Source organism: Mauremys mutica, chromosome 4, assembly GCF_020497125.1.
Source record: "Mauremys mutica isolate MM-2020 ecotype Southern chromosome 4, ASM2049712v1, whole genome shotgun sequence".
NCBI classification, from domain to species: Eukaryota; Metazoa; Chordata; order Testudines; family Geoemydidae; genus Mauremys; species Mauremys mutica.
Window position 1 is genome coordinate 44,669,747 of NC_059075.1, and position 21,469 is coordinate 44,691,215.

Consider the following 21,469-nt stretch of genomic DNA (forward strand, 5'->3'; position numbering starts at 1 on the left):
GGAGGCTATGGAACTTGGGGAGGAGGGCAGTTGGCTACACAGGGGCCGTAGCGGTGGTCTGTGCTCATGCTGCCTTTCCTGAACCTCAACCATATGCCGAAGCATATCAGTTTGTTTCTTCAGTAGCCTCAGCATTGCCTCTTGCCTTCTGTCACCAAGCTGACGCCACCTATCATCTTCAGCCCGCCATCTGTCCTTGCGTTCATATTATGCTTTCGTGGACTCTGACATTGTCTGCCTCCATGCATTTTGCTGGGCTCTTTCAGTGCAGGAGGACTGCATGAGCTCAGAGAACATTTCATCGCGAGTGCATTTTTTTCACCTTGTAATCTTCGCTAGCTTCTGGGAAGGAGAAGATAGTGTGAGCGTTGAAACATTTGCAGCTGGTGGAGGAAAAAAAGGGAGAGTGGTAGTCAAAAAGATACATTTTAGAGAACAATGGGTAGACTCTTTATTTAAAATGGGTTGGCAATTTAAAAGGACGGGCTGTGGTTTTTGGGTTAACATGCAGCACAAACCCAACTAACCTCCCCCCCACCCACCCACACACAATTCTCCAGGATGATCGCTTCACCCCTCCCCCCACCACGTGGCTAACAGAGGGGAACATTTCTGTTCAGCCACAGGCAAACAGCCCAGCAGGAATGGGCACTTCTGAATGCCCCCTTAATAAAATCACCCTATTTCAACCAGGTGATCATGAATGATATCACTCTCCTGAAGATAACATAGCGAGATAAAGAACAGATGTTGTTTGAATGCCAGCAAACACTGGGACCATACGTTGTGTTATGCAATGAGTCCAGACTACGTGCTACTGGCCTGGTGTGGTAAAGTGTCCTACCATGGAGGACGGAATAAGGCTGCCCTCCCCAGAAACCTTTTGCAAAGGCTTTGGGAGTACATCCAGGAGAGCTTTATGGAGATGTCCCTGGAGGATTTCCGCTCCATCCCCGGACACGTTAACAGACTTTTCCAGTAGCTGTACTGGCCGCGAATGCCAGGGCAAATTAATCATTAAACACACTTCCTTTTAAACCATATATAATATTTACAAAGGTACACTCACCAGAGGTCCCTTCTTCGCCTGGCGGGTCCGGGAGGCAGCCTTGGGTGGGTTCGGGGGGTACTGACTCCAGGTCCAGGGTGAGAAACAGTTCCTGGGCTGTCAGGGAAAACGGTTTCTCCGCTTGCTTGCTGTGAGCTATCTTTCTCGTCCCCAAAACCCACATCCCTGTTGCGTACTACTCCATTGACAGAGTCAAAGCACCGGGGTGGGGTAGTTGTAGGGGCACCTCCTAGAATGGCATGCAGCTCATCATAGAAGCGGCATGTTTGGGGATCTGACCCGGAGCAGCCTTTTGCCTTTCTGGTTTTTTGGTAGGCTTGCCTCAGCATCTTAAGTTTCACACGGCACTGCTGCAGGTCCCTGTTATAGCCTCTGTCCTTCATGCCCTTGGAGATTTTTTCAAATGTTTGGGCATTTCGTCTTTTGGAACGGAGTTCTGATAGCAAGGATTTGTCTCCCCATACAGCGATCAGATCCCATACCTCCCGTTCGGTCCATGCTGGGGCTCTTTTGTGATTCTGGGACTCCATCATGGTCACCTTTGCTGATGAGATCTGCACTCACCTGCAGATTGCCACGCTGGCCAAAAAGGAAATGAGATTCAAAAGTTCTTGGGCCTTTTCCTGTCTACCTGGCCAGTGCATCTGAGTTGAGAGCGCTGTCCAGAGCGGTCACAATGGAGCACTCTGGGATAGCTTCCGGAGGCCAATACCGTCGAATTGTGACCACACTACCCCAAATTCGACCTGGCAAGTTCAATTTCAGCACTAATCCCCTCGTCAGGGGAGAGTACAGAAATCGATTTTAAGTGCCCTTTAAGTAAAAAAAACGGCTTCGTCATGTGGATAGGTGGGGTTATATCGATGTAACACTGCTAAATTTGACCTAAACTCGTAGTGTAGACCAGGGCTAAGAGTGGGAGAATTGCAGAATTCCACTCTGGGAGAGGTAAAGGCACAAGGCTTGACATCTGAGGTGGTGCACTCAGAAAGACCAGAAAGGAGATAATGATACAGACAGACCTGCAACCATGACAGCATGTTTTCAGGATCTATCCCTAATGCCTAGAGTACTCTTATGCTGAAAGTTACTAATGGCCTCCATCAAGGGGCCGTTGATCCAAAAACTATCACAGCCATGGTTAAAGCCAATGGATGAGCTAATCACCTTTCTCTCAGGTGCAGTATAAGTTAAAAATTAAGCCCTTTTTCTGTGGTGAAATAGATGTAATAATGGAGGCTACTGCCTAAGGCACTAGGCTGTATGATGATGTGGTTCAAGGGGTTCTGCCTAGTGGAAACATAGGATGTAAGTGTTTTGTTTCTGCAAGCTATGTGCATGTTTGTGCAGTACAAGAGAAAGCCAGAGAAGCAGTTATGAGCATGATCCTGAGACGAAGCAGAGGGATGGAGTTTCTAGGACACAGAACTTGCTAGAGAGGCAGACTTGGGGATTTCTGAACAAGGAAATTGCCAGGTACAGTTTGTTTCTAGTGTGTTTGAGGAAACAGGGCTTGCTGTACATTCTTTGTAAATAAACAGGATTGCACCAAAAGAAATGCCTGACTTTTATCGTCTATTTCTCCTCCTAATGATAATAACCCTGCAAGGCCATGATTATTGTCTAACTGCTTGGGTCAAAGGAGCAACAGTATGATATTTCTACTGGTAACACACAATGGGAAGCAAGTACTGTATTCACAAAGCTGAGGGACTAGTTATACAGTAATCACTCTGAAAATTCTTATACATTCATTCTACAAATACGAAGCAACCAAACTTTTGTATTGCCTCTAGCTCAATTAGATATTACAGTATTTGCACACTGCTTTCTTTTTATGTTTTGAAAAAAGCAACATTATTAAATTTAACTGAACTCCAGCCTACATAATTATTTCTTTTAATTGAATTGTACATGGTTTTAAACAACACTGCATAATATTTACTGAAACGTTAATGCAGGAGCATTAAGCTGAAAAGAGTGTTACTATTCCCTTTTGTAATTTAAACATCGAAGTGCAGGGAATATTTGATAAAATGAGATACTCTGTAAAGCATCAAGGCTATAGAAACCAAGACATTGTATTGCTTGGCATTTTGCTGTAAATAGTTTAGAAAAAAATTTCTAACCTTGGTTTTCTTGGCTTTCATTTGTATTTTTCCTAGCAGAACAAACATGGAAGGCGCAGGCTGATCTGCAATAACCTCAAGTAAGCACTCTATAGCTTTACTGTGATTTTGACAAAATGACAGAACGAGCGCTTGCTGAACAGGAGAGGTTTTAAAGGATACTGAAAATAAGAAAGACAAACAAACAATGGTCACAATATTATATCATTTCACACTGCATGTTCTAAATATAAGGTAATTTCATAGGATAAACAAACTTTACATTGTTCAAAAATCCATGAGACTCCAAGGTTGTTTGCTTTAACTGCTATACCAAAACACAAACAATTTTTTAAGAATTGAGTTTTAACCTTTCACATCACAGCCTGGAGTAGAAAACTTCAACTATAAGCAGCAAAGTTAGGGTCAAATCATGGGCATCTGCAAATTTCCCTTCTCCAAAGAAAGCAAGGAAAAAAAACAACCTCAATCAACTACACAGGAATTGCTGAGGGGTCAACTGAACAACAGAATCATCCCCCACTGAGGGCATGGGGCACTTGTTCTGCCACTCTGAGACCACTATTACAACCCACAAGGGTTACTATAGCCGTAGTATTTTACCTTACAGGTGTATTATGAAGCTTAATGTTTGAAAAGCTATTTGATATCCAGGAGCGGCTCTAGGAATCCCGCCGCCCCAAGCAGGGCGGCGCGCCGCAGGGCGCGCTCTGGCCGTCGCCGGTCCCGCGGCTCCAGGGGACCTCTTGCAGACTTGCCTGCGGAGGTTCCGCTGGTCCCGCGGCTCCGGTGGAGCATCCGCTGGCATGCCTGCGGGAGGTCCACCCAAGCCGTGGGACCAGCGAACCCTCCGCAGTCATGCCTGCGGGAGGTCCACCGAAGCCGCGGTACCAGCGGACCTCCCACAGGCATGACTGCGGAAGGTCTACCGGAGCCACCTGCCGCCCTGCCGGCAAAATGCCGCCCCAAGCGCGTGCTTGGCACGCTGGGGTCTGGAGCCGGCCCTGTTGATATCTTAGTAAGCAAGGTCCTAAGTAAATACAAAGTATAACCATAAATTCCACATAACGTTCTATTACCAATATTTATATGTAAGGCTGCAAATTTGTCATGGAGGCCCGTGACCTGCAGCGGCTGGTGTGGCTGGCTGGAGGCCACATGAGCAGCTCAGGCAGCCCCTGGGCCAGCCACATTGGCCACTGCTGGGGCAGTCTTGGGCCACCACACCCCTCTCCCCCAGCAGCAGCAGGAGTTTGGGTATGGGACGTGGTTCAGGGCTGGGGGTTAGGGTGCAGGAGGGGGTGAGGGCTCTGGGTGGCGCTTATCTCAGGGGGCTTTCCGGAAGAGGCGACATCCCTCGGCACCTAGGCAAAGGCATAGCTAGGGGTCTCAGCACGCTGCCTCCCCTTGCGGGCACCGCCCCTGCAGCTCCTATTGGCCATGGTTCCCAGCTAATGGGAGCTGCGAAGTCGGCACTCAGGGCAGAGGCAATACGCAGAGCTGCCGGGGCGTGCCTCCATCTAGGAACTGAGGGAGGGGGATGTCACTGCTTCTGGGGAGGCACAGAGCCAGGTAGGGAGCCTGCCAGCCCCACCAACCCTCCTCCTCAGCACCTGTGGGTTTCCTGGGCTGTGCTCCGCCGCCTGCCCGCCCTGCCCCCTTCCCCCCCCAGCACCAGCAAGGGGTCTTGGGCCACCCCTGAGCACCCGTGGCACCCCTCCACGAGCAACCATGGCACCCTCAGGCTGCCCCCACCCCAAGATCTAGTCAGCGGCCTATTGTACTATAGTACAAGACATGGACAGGTCCCGGGCCATGAATTTTTGTTTACTGTCCATGACTTTTACAAAGATGTTACTAAAACGTAGCCTTATTTATAAGTCTAACTATAAACAGAAACAGCACAAGTAAAGAAAAGTAAGTGAAAAAACTGCAAGCAACATAAGGAAGTGTCATGGTTCCTTATAATAAATTACAGTAGTTAAATCATTCCTTACATTAGGGCTCAGATACTATGGTTAATAAGAACCTAGACTATTAAACTGACTTTACCATCACTCATTTCTGCTACTTGAAGAATACAGAAGCTTGCAAGTTTATATTCCTTCATCTCAATTAAATATTGTCCCCTGTAACAAAAGAAATTTTTGTTCTATGTAATTTGCTCATTGTAAAACCATTTTTTCAGGCTGAGATTTCTTATTTAAGCAGTATTTTAAAAAGTACAAATAAAGCAGGAGTAAGTAAAAGTCTAAAGTTTCTAGTAAGAATCACATTTTCAAAGGAATACCATCCAGGTTTTTCCTCTTGTTTCTTCTGCACATACCTTTTTAAAACACTATCACCAAGAAATTTAAAAAATTTATAGCTATTCAATTGCAAGGCCCACATTTTTTGTGGGCTCCACAGTAATAGCACACACACTACTAGAACTATGCAAATATTGTTAATAATGCTAGTTCTAAAATCAATGTTGTTTTGCCATAGAGTGGTTGTAGGTAAATTCAATCTGATTCTGAAAGCCAAGCTAGGTTTGTTTCTTTCCCATGCATCACCATTAGTAGTAAATGTACTTGCAAGCCAAATCAGGCCTTCAGAGACCCCTGCACAACCCCACTCTTGCTATTGGGGTAGCAGAGGTGGGACTGACTGAAACTTAGTAAACAACTCTTTTGATGATGAACAAGAAGGACTAACTTTTCGCCCATTCCCTCTTAAGTTTGTTGCAGCTCTATAGTACTGATAAGAGTAAAAAGCAGTAAAAACTTCTTATTGTTCCTCAAGTAAGCAGAGAGGACTTGAAATGCACACAAGGAACATTGATTAAGACTACATTTTTATATATTTACTATTTAGAGTACAGCCTCACTTTAAGTCCTTAATGTGAGTTTTAATTGATGCATAGATCAGTGAATGGGCCTTCTGCACTGAGATGACAATGAGATGTCCTCACTTTTTAAACATTTCCTACAGTTTATTTGGCTCCCCTCAGATGAAAACTGGCTTATCTGTTTGACTTAGTAAGGGCTGGTACCTTTCACTAATTTGGAAGGAGTGGAGTGAAGGAATTAGTTCATGATTAAAAATGTATTTTATGCATACATTAGGAACCATATGGATTCATTAGTCAATACGTCAGTTTTCACAGAGTTTTGGAAATCCACACCAGCCAAAGGAGAGTTTCTCAAACTGCACATGCCTGTAGTGACAGGCAGGATTTACATATGCCAAATGGTGCACTGGTTCTAGACAAGCCATAAGAAGCTTGAATAAAACCCACCAACTATGCAGAAAATACTAAGGACATTCATGAACAGTCTGGGAAGCTCATATTTGGCTTTTGAGACCAAATAAAGACCAGAAAAGGAAAAAAGAACAAATGGTGGTAGAACCCTGAGATTCTCCGAGTATATAAAAAAGACTATGAGAGAGAAGATCTTTAGCAAAATTATTTTCTGTGAGGAGAGAAACAGATTTACAGAGAAAATGACTAAAGCTACACAGAAATGGAGCTTTTAGGCTAAGCTGAAGAGAACAGCTAAATATCAGGTTAGAAATATTTACTCTCTAGGTTCATAGGTTCTGTTCATAGGAACTCATAGGTTCAAGCCTAGGGGAAAGGCTGGACTCAGCACTTCAGAGCTCAACAAACTTAAGAGGGAATGGGCGAAAAGTTAGTCCTTCTTGTTCATCATCAAAAGAGTTGTTTATTAAGTTTCAGTCAGTCCCACCTCTGTTACCTTAATAGCAAGAGTGGGGTTGTGCAGGTCATTTCTTCAGATAAGACACTGAAATATTTATCCACTCTGAAAGGACAGTTAAATTATTTAGAAGAGTATAGGTGTGCCCTGTTGTCACTGTTCATATTCACCCACCCCCTCCCCATACCTTGCATGTATTTTGTCATGCAGCATCCTGTATATCATGCTGGATCCTTCTCTCCATCCCAGAGGTAACACCAGTGAGGTGCTACTACATGGATATAATTTGCAAAGGATTAAAAGTGCTATTAAAATATTATTACCTCTAATTATTATCATTAACTAGGCTTGTTTAGTAGATGTGTTAATATAGTTGATGTTTTTACTGTGTTTCAAACAACAGTTGTAAAGTGGAATACTTGTTAAGTTCTAAATGATAATTTTCCTACCTTATTATGTATAAATAGGATTCAGTTGGATAAAGATGAATGGCTTGATTTATATCTCTTAATGCACGCTGTAAATTGTGCACCTGTTATTTACAAAAAAACAATTCAGTTACTCGTACATACTCTTTAATCACTTTTTCTACCCCATTGAGTGTATTCTTCCCTACAAAAGATTTCTTTGTAATAAAATATGTAAATTAATGGCTATACTGTCTTTTTCCTTAAGTTTTAAATAATAGTAGAATACATAGAGTGACTTGCATATCATGAATAAATACATTTTAAAACAAAGTATTTGCTAATCAGCTTCTGCTTTACTTATATACCAACACCCAATTTCAGGACTTTCTATTCTCCCTAAATCTAATGGTGACACTAAAACAAATGCCTAAAACAGCACAGAGATCCTTAATCCTGACAAAAGATACAAATATGCAAACTTCCTAAACGGCTTTTACAATATTTTACAAAAGCTTATCTATTAATCTTACCGCTTACTACTATTATTTTATCCATTCCACTTTTTGAGGATTGACTGATGGCAAGGTAAGGCCCTAAAAAACCCATAGAGCTCTAAATATTCAGCTCATGGAGGAAGGCTTTACAACTACAGTTACTACAGATAGGATTATCTGTTATTGCCTTTGATCCCAACTCTGCAAAGATTTACATATGTGCTTTTTATGCATTGCACATAGTCCCATAGAAATCAATATGGGTACTTATTGTCCAAAAAGTTAAGCATGTATGTAAGTCTTTGAAGGACCAGGGCATAAGTATCTATTAAAATGTTTTTCATAGCAACTATAAAATGTAAAAGTAGTGTTACAATATTTAAGACCAAAAAGTATAAAATACCTGACGATATGCTTGAGCTCTACATAAATAAACTCTAACATTTGTGGGATCAACTTCAATGGCTTTAGAGAACTGTTGAATAGCTTCATAGTAATGATCCAGATGTAACAGTAATATCAAACCAATATTTATGTAAGCCAAGGCAATACCACTAAAAAAAATAAAGATTATCTTATTTTTCATTTTGTCATACAATATGAAACACTTTGTTGTATACATCAATGTCCAATACAACATGTTTCATCTAATTACTATAGTATTATAAAAACACATCTGTAAGCTGTCAAAAGGTAGGCTTTGAGTTACACCTATTTGCTTGCATAACACACATCAAATGCATTACTAATTCCCTTTTTAATTCCTTTGAACACTGGTAGCTGAATATATGCATGATTAGTGACTTCTCCAAAACACGGACTGTACCTTTTTTGATGGATGTTGATTAGAAGGCTGAGATATGCAAGTCCAGTTTCATCAGCATTCCCCTGACTTCCTCCTAGATCCCTGTCTGTCTGGTTTCAAGGCTGAATTTAGTACAGAGGGTTCATTAGTTTCTTTGGTTGTTGATTTTTTGCCACCACATCTCCATTCTGATGTTATTCTATCAGCTGCCTTTGATGCTAGACCATGAAGTGCCACCGCACCGCCTAGGGTATTGTGAAGGGGTTGACTCACCACAGGCACCACCTTGTGGCTGAGCATGGCATAGCAGCTCACTCCCCACAGAGCGTCTCCTGCCAATGGCTGCTCCACCTTTGTGGTGGCCTGCCTCTTCCCGTGACTTGGCCCTCCAGTCAGGTCACTTTAAAGTAGGGTAACCAGACGCAAGTGTGAAAAATCATGACAGGGGGTGGGGGTAATAGGAGATGGGTTATTCTGGTGAATGGAACCAGGGAGCTTTCCTTGGCAAAGATGATGAAGCCATGCTCCTGGAGGAGATTCAACATCCAAGATGTGACACAGTGCGTTGCTAATTACAATGGAGCTCTGATCAGAATGTCATCCAGGAAAGGGTATAGGTGGGTCTATCACCTGAGTATGGCTACTATCACTACAAACATCTTTCATAAAAAAAACCGGGGGAGCCAAGGACAGGCTGAATGGAAGTGTTCAGTACATTTCTTACCATAAGCAAACCTCAGAAGTATGAGGAGACATGATCTAATGGAGATATGCATCCGCTAGATCTACTGACGTCAAGAAGTCCCACTGAGACAGGGATGACACCACAGAGGCCAGTGTCTCCATCTGAATGTTATATAGCCTGAAGTGACTCTTGTTAATATCTTATCAGGCTTGTTCCATTCATCACTAATCGATTCTCTGAAGGAGTATCCTGCCTGAGGGGAGAAACGTACTCAGGCTTACCCACAGGAGCCTGCTCAGGTTGCATTTGAAGCCTGGAAACAATCTGATTGCACATAGTTTGAGATTTCTTAGGGCGGGGGGGAATCTTTCCTGCATTTTTCCCCCATCCTGTTTCAATTCAGAGTCAGACAGCTTACCTTCCTTGGCTGAGGATGAGGAAGAAGAGGAGACAGAGGACTCATACTTCCTGACTTTCTGGGCTTTTTCTTTCCGTTTTGTTCCTTTTTAATTTTTTTTAACCTTTTTTGTGCGCTGTGGGATTATAGAAGCCCCGCTGCAGCTCTGATGAGGCCTTTTGCTGTTTGCCTTCCTTAATGCCTGGAGCCCCTTCAAGAAGTCAGTCTCAGAATCCTCCCTACTGTGACCAACCCCCAGGGAGGGGGAAACTCCTCAGTCAGAGCCTTCTGTGTCATCTTGGGAGGGAGGGGGGGCTGATTAGAAGGCCTGCTTCTTTCCTCAGGGTGCTTGGGATCCACTTCACAACTTGGGGGATCTGTGGACCCACAGACTCCCCTCTTCATTGTGCAGGAGTCCCTGGGGACTTATCCCCTTTGTTGAGTGGTCTGGGTCCTCCTTGCTTTTAGAGCTTCTTCCTGCTCTGCACTAGGGTTCCTGGTCCATTTTCCTGCAATGGAGTCATGGCTGCCTTGATGAGTTGGGGACCCTACCTGCCTGTCTGACTCGTAGCCCTGAATCCTAACAGAGATAGGGACAGAAGGCTGGGTGCAGGCTGGGCACCACTCACCCTGGAGCCTGCCTTACAAACAGAGCACTGTTTGGATTTAACCCTGTGCTTTCTTGGCTGCTCGCCACACCTGCAAGGGACAGAGGAGTCAGCACTGAGACACTGAATCGGAGGCTCAGAGAGGATTAAACCCCTCAGGGGTTAACTGACCTAGGGAGGGGGAGGAATGTTGGAGAGGGAGAATGCTGTCATCCCTGCCCAAAAGCTGGGCAGAAACAGCTCAAATTGCAAGGTAAGAGCAGGAGCAACAGAAACTGCCACTGTCTGTTGGCATGGAGCCAGAGACTCTGACAGCAAGTAGGAGCAGAGGGATGTGGAGCCAAAACACTGCTCTTTCTCTGTGAAGCTGCAGACAGAGGTGAGCAGCTCAGATGTCCAGAATTGTGGGAGATGGTGGGCTGCAGAAAATACGTATAGTTTTCCAACAAATAAGAAGAAGGATAATATTGTGCTTAAGGAACAGCACTGGGATGCAGGAGACCCTATTTCATTTCCAGCTGTGGCACAGCATTCTCATGTGATCTCTGGCAAGTCAATGAGGGTGGAATTTTCAAAAGGTGCCCTTAAGTCACTTAGACATTTTTGAAAATCCCACTCAATCTCTCTGTTGGCTCAGTTCCCTATCTCTAACACAGGGATAATAATGCTTTCCTGTTTCATAAAGGAAAAATTCATAAATGTTTGTAAGTCTACACTGATGGGGGTCATAGCAGTACTTAGACAGACAGACATAGATGGATGGATATGTACATAAGTTTTCCCCCTTAGCTAATTCAAAGTGGTATACAATCTATATTAAAAGTCCAATCACCTGTCCAGAGCCAGTGTATTTTCAAAGTCACAGATTGCTAGTGACCATTGACATTGTTCTGTGTATAAGATCCCACGGTGAATGAAAGAACTGAGATTTTCAAAAGATTCATTGAGGAGCACTGGGGGAAAAAGAATATATTTTAATTGTAACTTTTCGATATTCACATCTAAATTTTAGTTGTTTATTATATAGCTTATCTGCATATTACTTTTATTCTAGCTTTCTTAGTGTTATATTTAATATCATATGTGAAGTATAAACTAACTGGTGGGACCACCATGCAAATAAACCAGTTTATGGAAAATGGTATGTATAAAATGGAGCAAGTACATACAAGTATACAATTATAATTCTTTATTACTTCTACTCTCAAATGATTAAAATAAAACAAAGGGGGAATTTGGAAACAGTGGGAAATAACTGAAAATAGCTAACAGCCAATATCCAATACTAACACTAAATTAATACAAACTAAAAGGGACAAAGTCATCACAAAGTGCAGCATGAATACAGCATCCCTGACCATCTTGGTTTACAGCCATTGATTGACCTATCCTCCAGGAACTTTTCTAATACTTTTTTGAACCCAGTTATGCTTTTGGCCTTCACAACAACCCCTGGCAATAAGTTCCACAGGTTGACTGTGCACTGTATGAAGATGTACTTCTTTATGCTTGTCTTAAACCTCCTGCTATTAATTTCATTGTGACACCTAGTTCTTGTGTTATGTGAAGGAGTAAATAATACTCCCCTATTCTCTTTCTCCATACCATTCAAGATTTTATAAATCTCTGTAATGTCGCTCCTCTAGTCATCCCTGAAGCAGTTCCATACCCCTAATGATTTTTGTTGCCCTTCTCGGTACTTTTTCCAATTCTAACATCTTTTTTGAGATGGGGCAACCAGAGCTGCACACAGTATTCAAGGTGTGGGCGTACCATGGATTTACATAGTGGCAGTATGATATTTTCTGTCTTATTATCTATCCCTTTCCTAATGGTTCCTAACATTCTGTTAGCTTTTTTTGACTGCCACTTCACACTGAGCAGATATTTTCAGAGAACTATCCACAATAGCTTCAAGATCTTTCTTGAGTGGTAATGGCTAAATTTAGAGCCCATCATTTTGTATGATTTGTTGGGATTATTTTTCCCATATGCGTTACTTTGCACTTATCAACAGTGAATTTCATCTGCCATTTTCTTGCCCAGTCACCCAGTTTTGTGAGATGCCTTTGTAACTCTCTGCAGTTAGCTTTGGACTTAACTATTTTGACTAATTTTGTATCGTCTGCAAATTTTGCCACTTCACTGTTGACCCATTTTTCCAGCTCATTTATGAATATGTTGAACAGCACTGGCACCAGTACAGAACTTCTCTCCCTTTCAGTATTGACACTAGGAAATAATACCAGAAACACTGAAGTCCTGCAGAGCTGTCTTTGGATCAATCTTTCGCAGTATGCAACCTCTGGAATAGAATGCTAACCAATTAGAAGGGTCTAGATGAACTGCAGCAGAAAAGTCTTCCATTGCATTTTTATACTGCTGTCGTTTAGCATATGTTCTTCCTCGATATATCCTAGTACAGAGAAAATATTTTTTTTAATTTACAATTTTCCATACAAAAATTATACTTATAGAATGAAGCCATATGAAGCTATCTACAATATGAATATTTGGATCATCTTAGCATTAGTAGTACTTAATTTGCTTCTTTGCTGCATAGTCTTAAAGTAATTATCTGAAAAAAAAGTCAAAGGATAGAATAAGTGTTAATGGTAGTTTTAGTGGTAGTAAGAGTTTTATTTCTTTTGTCAGAAGTATTTTCTTTCTTTCTTGTTTAAATCAGCAGTGACAAAACAACTCTGAAAGGTTCAAATCCTGCCTATGGATTCATATGGGCAGACTACTGCACCAGCACAAAGCCCCACTGAAGTCGATGGGGCTCTGCATAATGGATCCTTGCACCTGCATGGAGCTTCACAGACTCGAATGGGGCTCTGTGTGAGTGCAGCTGAACACTTGTGCAGAGCAATTTGCAGGATCAGACTCATACAGACTTACTCAGTTCACACTAATTTGAAAGAAAAGAAATGGAGCTCTGCTTACTACCACAAAAACTGCCTATAAACATTTATAGTCATTCGATATTTCCTTCAGGTAATGCAGTTTACAGAATTGGTACCCATCGATGCCTCTTAATTTCACAATATTACTACCTTAATTTCAGTTAACTAGCAACATACTTAAGCAAATTGCAGGCTCAGATGAAACAGAGTTGACTGGAAAGCCCTGCAGTTAAGATTCTTTCTGGGAAGTTCTCCATTGCTATGTCATCCAGTGGGACTTATGCTGCATTCCATAAAACATAATAAAAGTACTTTACTTCTATTCAAAAAGGTCACTTAAAATATGTATTAACTCTGACCTATTAAAAAGACACACAAATTAAGACTGTGTTCCTTTAAAGATTTAATCATGTGTTTAACTTTATGTACATACAATGAGTTGTCCCACTGAAGTCAATGGGACTAGCCATAGGGCTAAATTCTCATCTGCCTCTGAACTTCAGGGGCAGGGGGAGGATTACAAGGATCTTGTAGCTCTTGATCCTGCACAGTCTTACTCCAGAGTAAGTTCAAGTTGCTGAAGAGCAACTGTAACTTATATCAGTGGCATAAGGTCTCTCAGTGACCATATGCCAGAGGAATATTGGGTGTAGGGGACCTCTGCTCTACCATGTTCCCTATGCTGGGGGATGGGGAGTGGCTGGTGCAGGAGGCAGCTATGCCCCTTCCACCACTGGAGAACTTCCCTCTGCAGGTGGAGAATTCTCTGCTAGATATTTCTTGCCAGCGTATATCCACTTTGGAGAGTCCGCTCCAGAGTGTGATTGGTACTTAAAAGAGAGAGCAAACTCTACATTGGCAAAAACATAGGGCTTATTCCTTAACCCACACAACTCAAACCTCAAATACCACTACAACTTAGAAACAAAGAAAAAACTGAATTCAGGTTTTGATGCTTCATAAAAGAAATACTAAAGAACTAACCTTAATTCAGCAAAAGCACTAACACTGGAATTTTCAAGGTAACTTAAGGGAATTAGGTACCCAACTAAACTGAAAGTACATCCTTAACTTTAACCAAGTGCTTAAATCCATCCCTATTCAGCACTTTAGCATGTGGTTAAATCCAGCTGACTCGGTAGTAATCTCTTCAACTGGATTTAAGCAGATGCTTATGTGCTTTACTGAATCGGGATCCAAAGTCCATCAAATCAATGGACACACTCCCTAAGGAACATCTTAGCCTAGAAGACTTACTTTTCAACTTCTATGAAAAATCTCTTTGGAAACTAAATTATTTTTATTATTTAATGCATATTTGTCAATCCTATATTATTATTTGTATTACTGTAAGACCTAGGAGCCACAGTCATAGACCAGGACCCCACGGTGGAAAGCACTGTACAAACATGAAACAAAAAAACAGTCCCTGCCCCATTGAGTTTGCTGTCTAAGATAAAAGACAACAGATGGATACAGATAGATGATGGAGTACAAGGAAACAATGAGACAATATGGTCAGCATGGTAGGCTATGGTCTCAGCACACCAGCAGTCAAACCATTGTCTATGTTTTCATAGGTCTCACAGCAAAGGAGAGAGTTAAGGAGGGTGTTGAAGGAGGATCATGAGTTTTTTTGTGGATGTTTACAGTGAGCTTGTTTCAGGCATGAGAGGCAGCATGGGCAAAAGCACAAATGTGCTTATTTGCAAATTTAACAAGTGGGAAATAGAGCCTAACTTCAATGGTCGATCAGAGGTGGGAGTAGACATTTAGATACTGAATGAATGATGACAGGTAGGGTGGGGATAGCTCACTAAAGGTCTTGACAGTGAAGACAAGAAGCTTCTGTTTGAAACAATAAAGAAGAGGGAGGTAGTGAATGAATTCAAAGAGAGGGGACATAATAAAGTGATGGGCTTGGGAAATGATTTTCCCAGGAGTATTCTATCCCATAGTTCCCGCTGTCTCCCCCACCCATTGGAATTCTGGGTTGAGATCCCAATGCCTTATGGGGCAAAAAACATTGTCGTGGGTGGTTCTGGGTACATGTCGTCAGGCCCCCCCTCTCCCTCCCTCCCTCCGTGAAAGCAACGGCAGACAACCATTTCACGCCTTTTTTCCTGGGTTACTTATGCAGACGCCATACCACGGCAAGCATGGAGCCTGCTCAGCTGACCGTCACCATATGTCTCCTGGGTGCTGGCAGACATGGGACTGCATTGCTACACCGCAGCAGCTCATTGCCTTTTGGCAGCAGACGATGCATTACGCCTGGTAGCCATCGTCATTATACTCCTGGGTGCTTTTTTAGCCAAACTCGGTGAGGTCGGTCAGGGCAGCTGGGCAGACATGGGAGTCACTCAGCCAGGTCATTCCCATCTTCTGCCGAGCACCCAGGAGATGAAGATGGCTAGCAGTTGTAATGCAGCATCTTCTGCCGAGCACCCAGGAGATGACGATGGCTAGCAGTTGTAATGCAGCATCTTCTGCCGAGCACCCAGGAGATAACGATGGATAGCAGTCGCGTCTGCTGCCAGCCTAAGATGTATAAGAGAGATGGAGTGGATCAAAACAAGAATTAGACCAGATTTGTTTTGTATTCATTTGCTCCCCCCTCCCTCTGCGAAATCAACTATCTGCTAAACCCAGGGTTTTGAGTTCAATCCGTGAGGGGGCCATTCTGTGTGACAGTTGTTTGTGTTTATCTTTGATGCAAAGCCACCCCCTTTGTTGATTTTAATTCCCTGTAAGCCATGTCGTCAGTCGCCCCTCCATCAGAGCAATGGCAGACAATCGTTTTGCGCTTTTTCAGTGCAGATGCCATACCACGGCAAGCATGGAGCCCACTCATCTCAACGCAGCAGTCATGAACATTGTAAACACCTCGCACATTATCATGCAGTTTATGCAGAACCAGAACCTGAAAAACAAGGCGAGGAGAAGGCGACAGCAGCACGGTGATGAGAGTGATGAGGACATGGACACAGACTTCTCTCAAAGCGCAGGTCCCAGCGCTTTGGAGATCATGGTGTTAATGGGACAGGTTCATGCTGTGGAACGCCGATTCTGGGCCCGGGAAACAAGCACATACTGGAGGGACCGCATAGTGTTGCAGGTCTGGGATGATTCCCAGTGGCTGCAAAACTTTCACATGCATAAGGGCACTTTCATGGAACTTTGTGACTTGCTTTCCCCTGCCATGAAGCACAAGAATACCAAGATGAGAGCAGCCCTCACAGTTGAGAAGCAAATGGCGATAGCCCTGTGGAAGCTTGCAATGCCAGACAGCTACCGGTCAGTCGGGATTCAATTTGGAGTGGGCAAATCTACTGTGGGAGCTGCTGTGATCCAAGTAGCCAAAGCAATCACTGAGCTGCTTCTACCAAAGGTAGTGACTCTGGAAAATGTGCAGGTCATATTAGATGGCTTTGCTGCAATGAGATTCCCTAACTGTGGTGGGGCAATAGACGGAACCCTTATCCCTATCTTGGCACCAGACCAGCCAGTACATAAACCGCAAGAGGTACTTTTCAATGGTGCTGCAAGCACTGGTTGATCACAGGGGACGTTTCACCAACATCAACATGGGATGGCCAGGAAGAGTTCATGACGCTCGCGTCTTCAGGAACACTAGTCTGTTTAAATGGCTGCAGCAAGGGATTTACTTCCCAGACCAGAAGATAACTGTTGGAGATGTTGACATGCCTATAGTTATCCTTGGGGACCCAGCCTACCCCTTAATGCCATGGCTCATGAAGCCATACACAGGCAGCCTGGACAGTAGTCAGGAACTGTTCAACTATACGCTGAGCAAGTGCAGAATGGTGGTAGAATGTGCATTTGGACGTTTAAAGGGTCGCTGGAGCACTTTACTGACTCGCTCAGACCTCAGCGAAACCAATATTCCCATTGTTATTGCTGCTTGCAGTGTGCTCCACAATTTCTGTGAGAGTAAGGGGGAGACATTTATGGCGGGGTGGGAGGTTGAGGCAAATTGCCTGGCCACTGATTACACGCAGCCAGACACCAGGGCAATTAGAAGAGCACACCAGGAAGCGCTGCGCATCAGAGAAGCTTTGAAAACCCGTTTCATGACTGGCCAGGCTACGGTGTGACAGTTCTGTTTGTTTCTCCTTGATGAAAACCCGCCTCCTTGGTTGACTCATTCCCTGTAAGCCACCCACCTTCTCCCCTTTGATCACAGCTTGCTTGCAAAGGAAATAAAGTCACTATCATTTAAAAACCATGCATTCTTTATTAATTGATTATAAAAATAGGGAGATAACTGACAAGGTAGCCTGGGTGGGGTGTGGGAGGAGGGGAAAAGGGAAGGAAAATGCCACTTCAAAACTTGTTGAATGACAGCCTTCTGTTGCTTGGGCTGTCCACTGGGGTGGAGTGGCAGGGTGCACAGAGCCTCCCCACACCCCGCGTTCTTGGGCGTCTGGGTTAGGAGACTATGGAACTTGGGGAGGGCAGTTAAACAGGGGCTGCAGCAGCACTCTTTGATCCTGCTGCCGTTTCTGAAGGTCCACCAGACGCTGGAGCATGTCTGTTTGATCCTGCAGTAGCCCCAGCGTTGCATCCTGCCTCCTCTGATCTTCCTGCCGCCACCTCTCATCTCGATCGTCCCTCCTGTCCTCACGTTCATTGGCCGCTTTCCTGTACTGTGATACTGTGTCCTTCCACACATTCAGATGAGCTCTTTCATTGCGGGTCGACTGCATGATCTCAGTGAACATTTCATCGTGCGTGCGTTTTTTTCACTGCCTTATCTGAGATAGCCTTCGGGACGGAGGAGGGAGGCTTGAAAAATTTGCAGCTGCAGGAGGGAAAAAAGGGAGAGAAGTATTTAAAAAGATACATTTTACAGAACAATGGGAATACTCTCTCACGGTGAACAACACTATTCACATTACATAGCACATGTGATTTCAGTACAAGGTCGCATTTTGCATCTTATATTGAGTGCCTGCGGCTTTGGTGTTCAAGATCACAGACGCAGGGCCAGGAAACAGAATTTGGCTTGCAGGCGGCCATAGTAAGCCATAGTCTTTCGGCTTCTGCAACCTTCATAAAAGCAGCGCCCTCCTTTCCACATACCAAGCAAAGCCCATTGAGTGCTGCGGTTTTCGTGTTAATGTACAGCAGCAGAAACCAAACTAACCCCCCCACACACACCATCCAATTCTCTGGGATGATCGCTTTACCCCTCCCCTCACCGCATGGCTGGTATCAGGGAAGATCCCTGATAGCCAAACGCAAACAGCTCAGCACTAATGCCCCCCCCACCACCACCACCACCAGGTTAACTATGGGGAGGATTTCTTTTCAGCCACAGGCAAACAGCCCAGTAGGAATGGCCACCTCTGAATGTCCCCTTAATTAAATTCCTGTATTTCAACCAGGTTACCATGAACGATATCACTCTCCTCAGGATAACATAGAGAGATAAAGAACGGATGTTGCTTGACTGCCAGCAAACACCTGGACCATACGCTTCCAGGCTTTGTCATGCAATGATACCAGATGACTTGCTACTGGCATGGCGTGGTAAAGTGTCCTACCATGGAGGATGGAATAAGGCTGCTCTCCCCAGAAACCTTCTGCAAAAGCTTATAGAGTACCTCCAGGAGAGCTTCATGGAGATGTCCCTAGAGGATTTCTGCTCCATCCCCAGACACGTTAACAGACTTTTCCAGTAGCTGTACTGGCCGTGAATGCATCCCAAGTCCTCAGGGAAATTAATAATTAAAAAACGCTTGCTTTTAAACCATGTATTATATTATACAAAGGTACACTCACCAGAGGTCCCTTCTACGGCTTCATGGTCCGGGATACCACTTTGGGAGGGTTGGGAGGGTATTTCAGTCATGGTGAGAAAAAGATCCTGGCTGTTGGGGAGAACGGTGTGCTGTGTGCTCTCCTCAAGCTCATCCTCCTCATCATCATCATCTTCCTCGTCTGCAAAATTCTCAGGCATGGCTGAGAGTACCACCTCCTTGGAATCCTCGGTCAGGGGTGGGGTAGTGGTGACGGCCCCCCCTAGAATTGCATGCAGCTCAGCGTAGAAGCAGCATGTCTGCAGCTCTGCCCCAGAGCATCCGTTTGATTCTTTGGTTTTCTGGTACGCTTGTCTGAGTTCCTTAACTTTCACGCGGCACTGTGTTGAGTCCCTGTTGTGGCCTCTCTCCATCATGCCCTTGGAGATTTTTTCAAATGTATTGGCATTTCGTCTTTTGGAATGTAGTTCTGATAGCATGGAATTGTCTCCCCATACAGCGATCAGATCCAGTACCTCCCGTATGGTCCATGCTGGAGCTCTTTTTCAATTTTCTGACTGCATGGTTACCTGTACTGATGAGCTCTGCATGGTCACCTGTGCTGATGAGCTTGACTGGCCAAACAGGAAATGAGATTCAAAAGTTTGCGGGGCTTTTCCTGTACACCTGGCCAGTGCATCTGAGTTGAAAATGCTGTCCAGAGCGGTCTCAATGGTGCACTGTAGGATAGCTCCCGGAGGCCAATACCGTCAAACCGGCGATATTGATTTCAGCGCTAATCCCCACGTCGGGGAGGAGTATAGAAATCGATTTTAAGAGTCCTTTATATCAAAGTAAATGGCTTTGTTGTGTGGACGGGTGCATGGTTAATTCGATTTAACGCTGCTAAATTTGACATAAACTCGTAGTGTAGACCAGGCCTAAGCTGATGGCTAGACATCCACAAGGAGATGTCAGTGAGACAGGCTGAGATTTTAGTTTGGATAGACAGAGACAGGTCTGGAGTAGACAGAGAGATCTGTGAGTCACCTGCATTGATATGGTAGTTTAATTTGTGTTTGCAGATGAGATGCTACCATATTATTTTTAATGCTATTTTAATAACCGAATAATAATTGCAGAATATATATTTTACCTTGCTTGAACATTGCTGGGATCTTCCTTAATCACAGCTGTAAAATCCTGAAGAGCTATAGTCCAAATTGATTTCTCAAAGAAATGTATTCCATGTTTCATAAGTGCATCTGTTCTTTTTGGATTATATTGAAAACACTACATTGAAAAATTTAAGAAGAACATAATATTTGCATAATAGTTATACTTATTTTCCTATAAATTAAAAATCTGAAATGAAAAGGTACCAAATAATATATACTTTTTTTTTTTAAAGTATAAACTATCTTCCATTATTTTAAACATTTTCCTTGTCCTTTAATTTCCGTTGCCATTCTTTTCCCTTCAATTGTAAAACTGGAACACATAACCAATTAGACAAGCTTATAAACTGACTCTTAATTTAGCTATGAATCACTGTCCAGGATAAATTACAGAAAATATGTACTAACTCCATCACACGGAAGATTTGTTTGATTAAAAGGATATAAGTTTCTGAAAGCTATGTGCCAGATAAATCCAAATATTTGTACACTAACTCCTCACTTAAAGTCATCCTGGTTAACGTTGTTTCATTGTTACGTTGCTGATCAATTAGAGAACATACTCGTTTAATGTTGCGCAATGCTCCCTTATAACGTCATTTGGCAACTGCCTGCTTTGTCCAAAACTTGCAGGAACAGCAGCCGGTTGGAGATAGCTGGTGGGGCGGTGGACTGGCAGGCCCCCTATCAGCTCCCCACTCCCCTAAGTTTCCTGTGTGGCAGCAGCCCAGCAGGCTATCAATTGCCGGGCAGTTCAGCTGTCCTTCTCCCCACTGCCATGTGCTGCTCCTGCCCTCCGGGAGCCTCCTGCTTGCTGTGCAGGGAGGGGGAAGGTGGGGGGCTAATGTCAGGGTTTCCCCCTCCCCCCTGCACCCCACTGAGCCCATCTCATAGAATCATAGAATATCAAGGTTGGAAGGGACCTCAGAAGGTCATCTAGTCCAACCCCCTGCTCAAGGCAGGGCCAATCCCCAGACAGATTTTTACCCCAGTTCTCTAAATGGCCCCCTCAAGGATTGAACTCACAACCCTGGGTTTAGCAGGCCAATGCTCAAACCACTGAGCTGTCCCTCTCCATGGAGGGGGGAACACGACAGGGCTCAGGATGGAGGCAGCAGCTGCTGTCTCAATTTCCTGATCTACTTAAAAAGGCAGTGTACTTAGAGTGGGGTCAGCGTACTTAAAGGGGCAATGCGCATCTCTTTCTCACATGGTGTGTGTCTCTGTCTGCCATGCTGTCTCCCCTCCCTCCATTTGTGCTGCCTTGTAGAGTGTGAGGCTACGTTAACAACAATGGGTTTTCCCTTGAGGGCTCAGCCAAT

The 21,469-nt window shown here is 43.9% G+C and overlaps 1 protein-coding gene across 3 annotated transcripts in view; it reads right to left on the reverse strand.

Moving 5' to 3' along the window:
- The window catches only part of TTC6 (tetratricopeptide repeat domain 6), a 154,218-nt gene that overhangs the window by 40,014 nt on the left and 92,735 nt on the right, over positions 1–21,469 (reverse strand). For all 3 annotated transcript variants that reach the window (XM_045015740.1, XM_045015739.1, XR_006579141.1), the window contains exons 15-21: positions 20,126–20,262; positions 12,545–12,714; positions 11,131–11,251; positions 8,207–8,357; positions 7,349–7,431; positions 5,251–5,327; positions 3,199–3,359 (exon numbers count right to left, since the gene is read on the reverse strand). In XM_045015740.1, the coding sequence (XP_044871675.1) occupies positions 3,199–3,359; positions 5,251–5,327; positions 7,349–7,431; positions 8,207–8,357; positions 11,131–11,251; positions 12,545–12,714; positions 20,126–20,262 (900 nt within the window). The remainder of the gene's footprint in view (positions 1–3,198; positions 3,360–5,250; positions 5,328–7,348; positions 7,432–8,206; positions 8,358–11,130; positions 11,252–12,544; positions 12,715–20,125; positions 20,263–21,469) is intronic.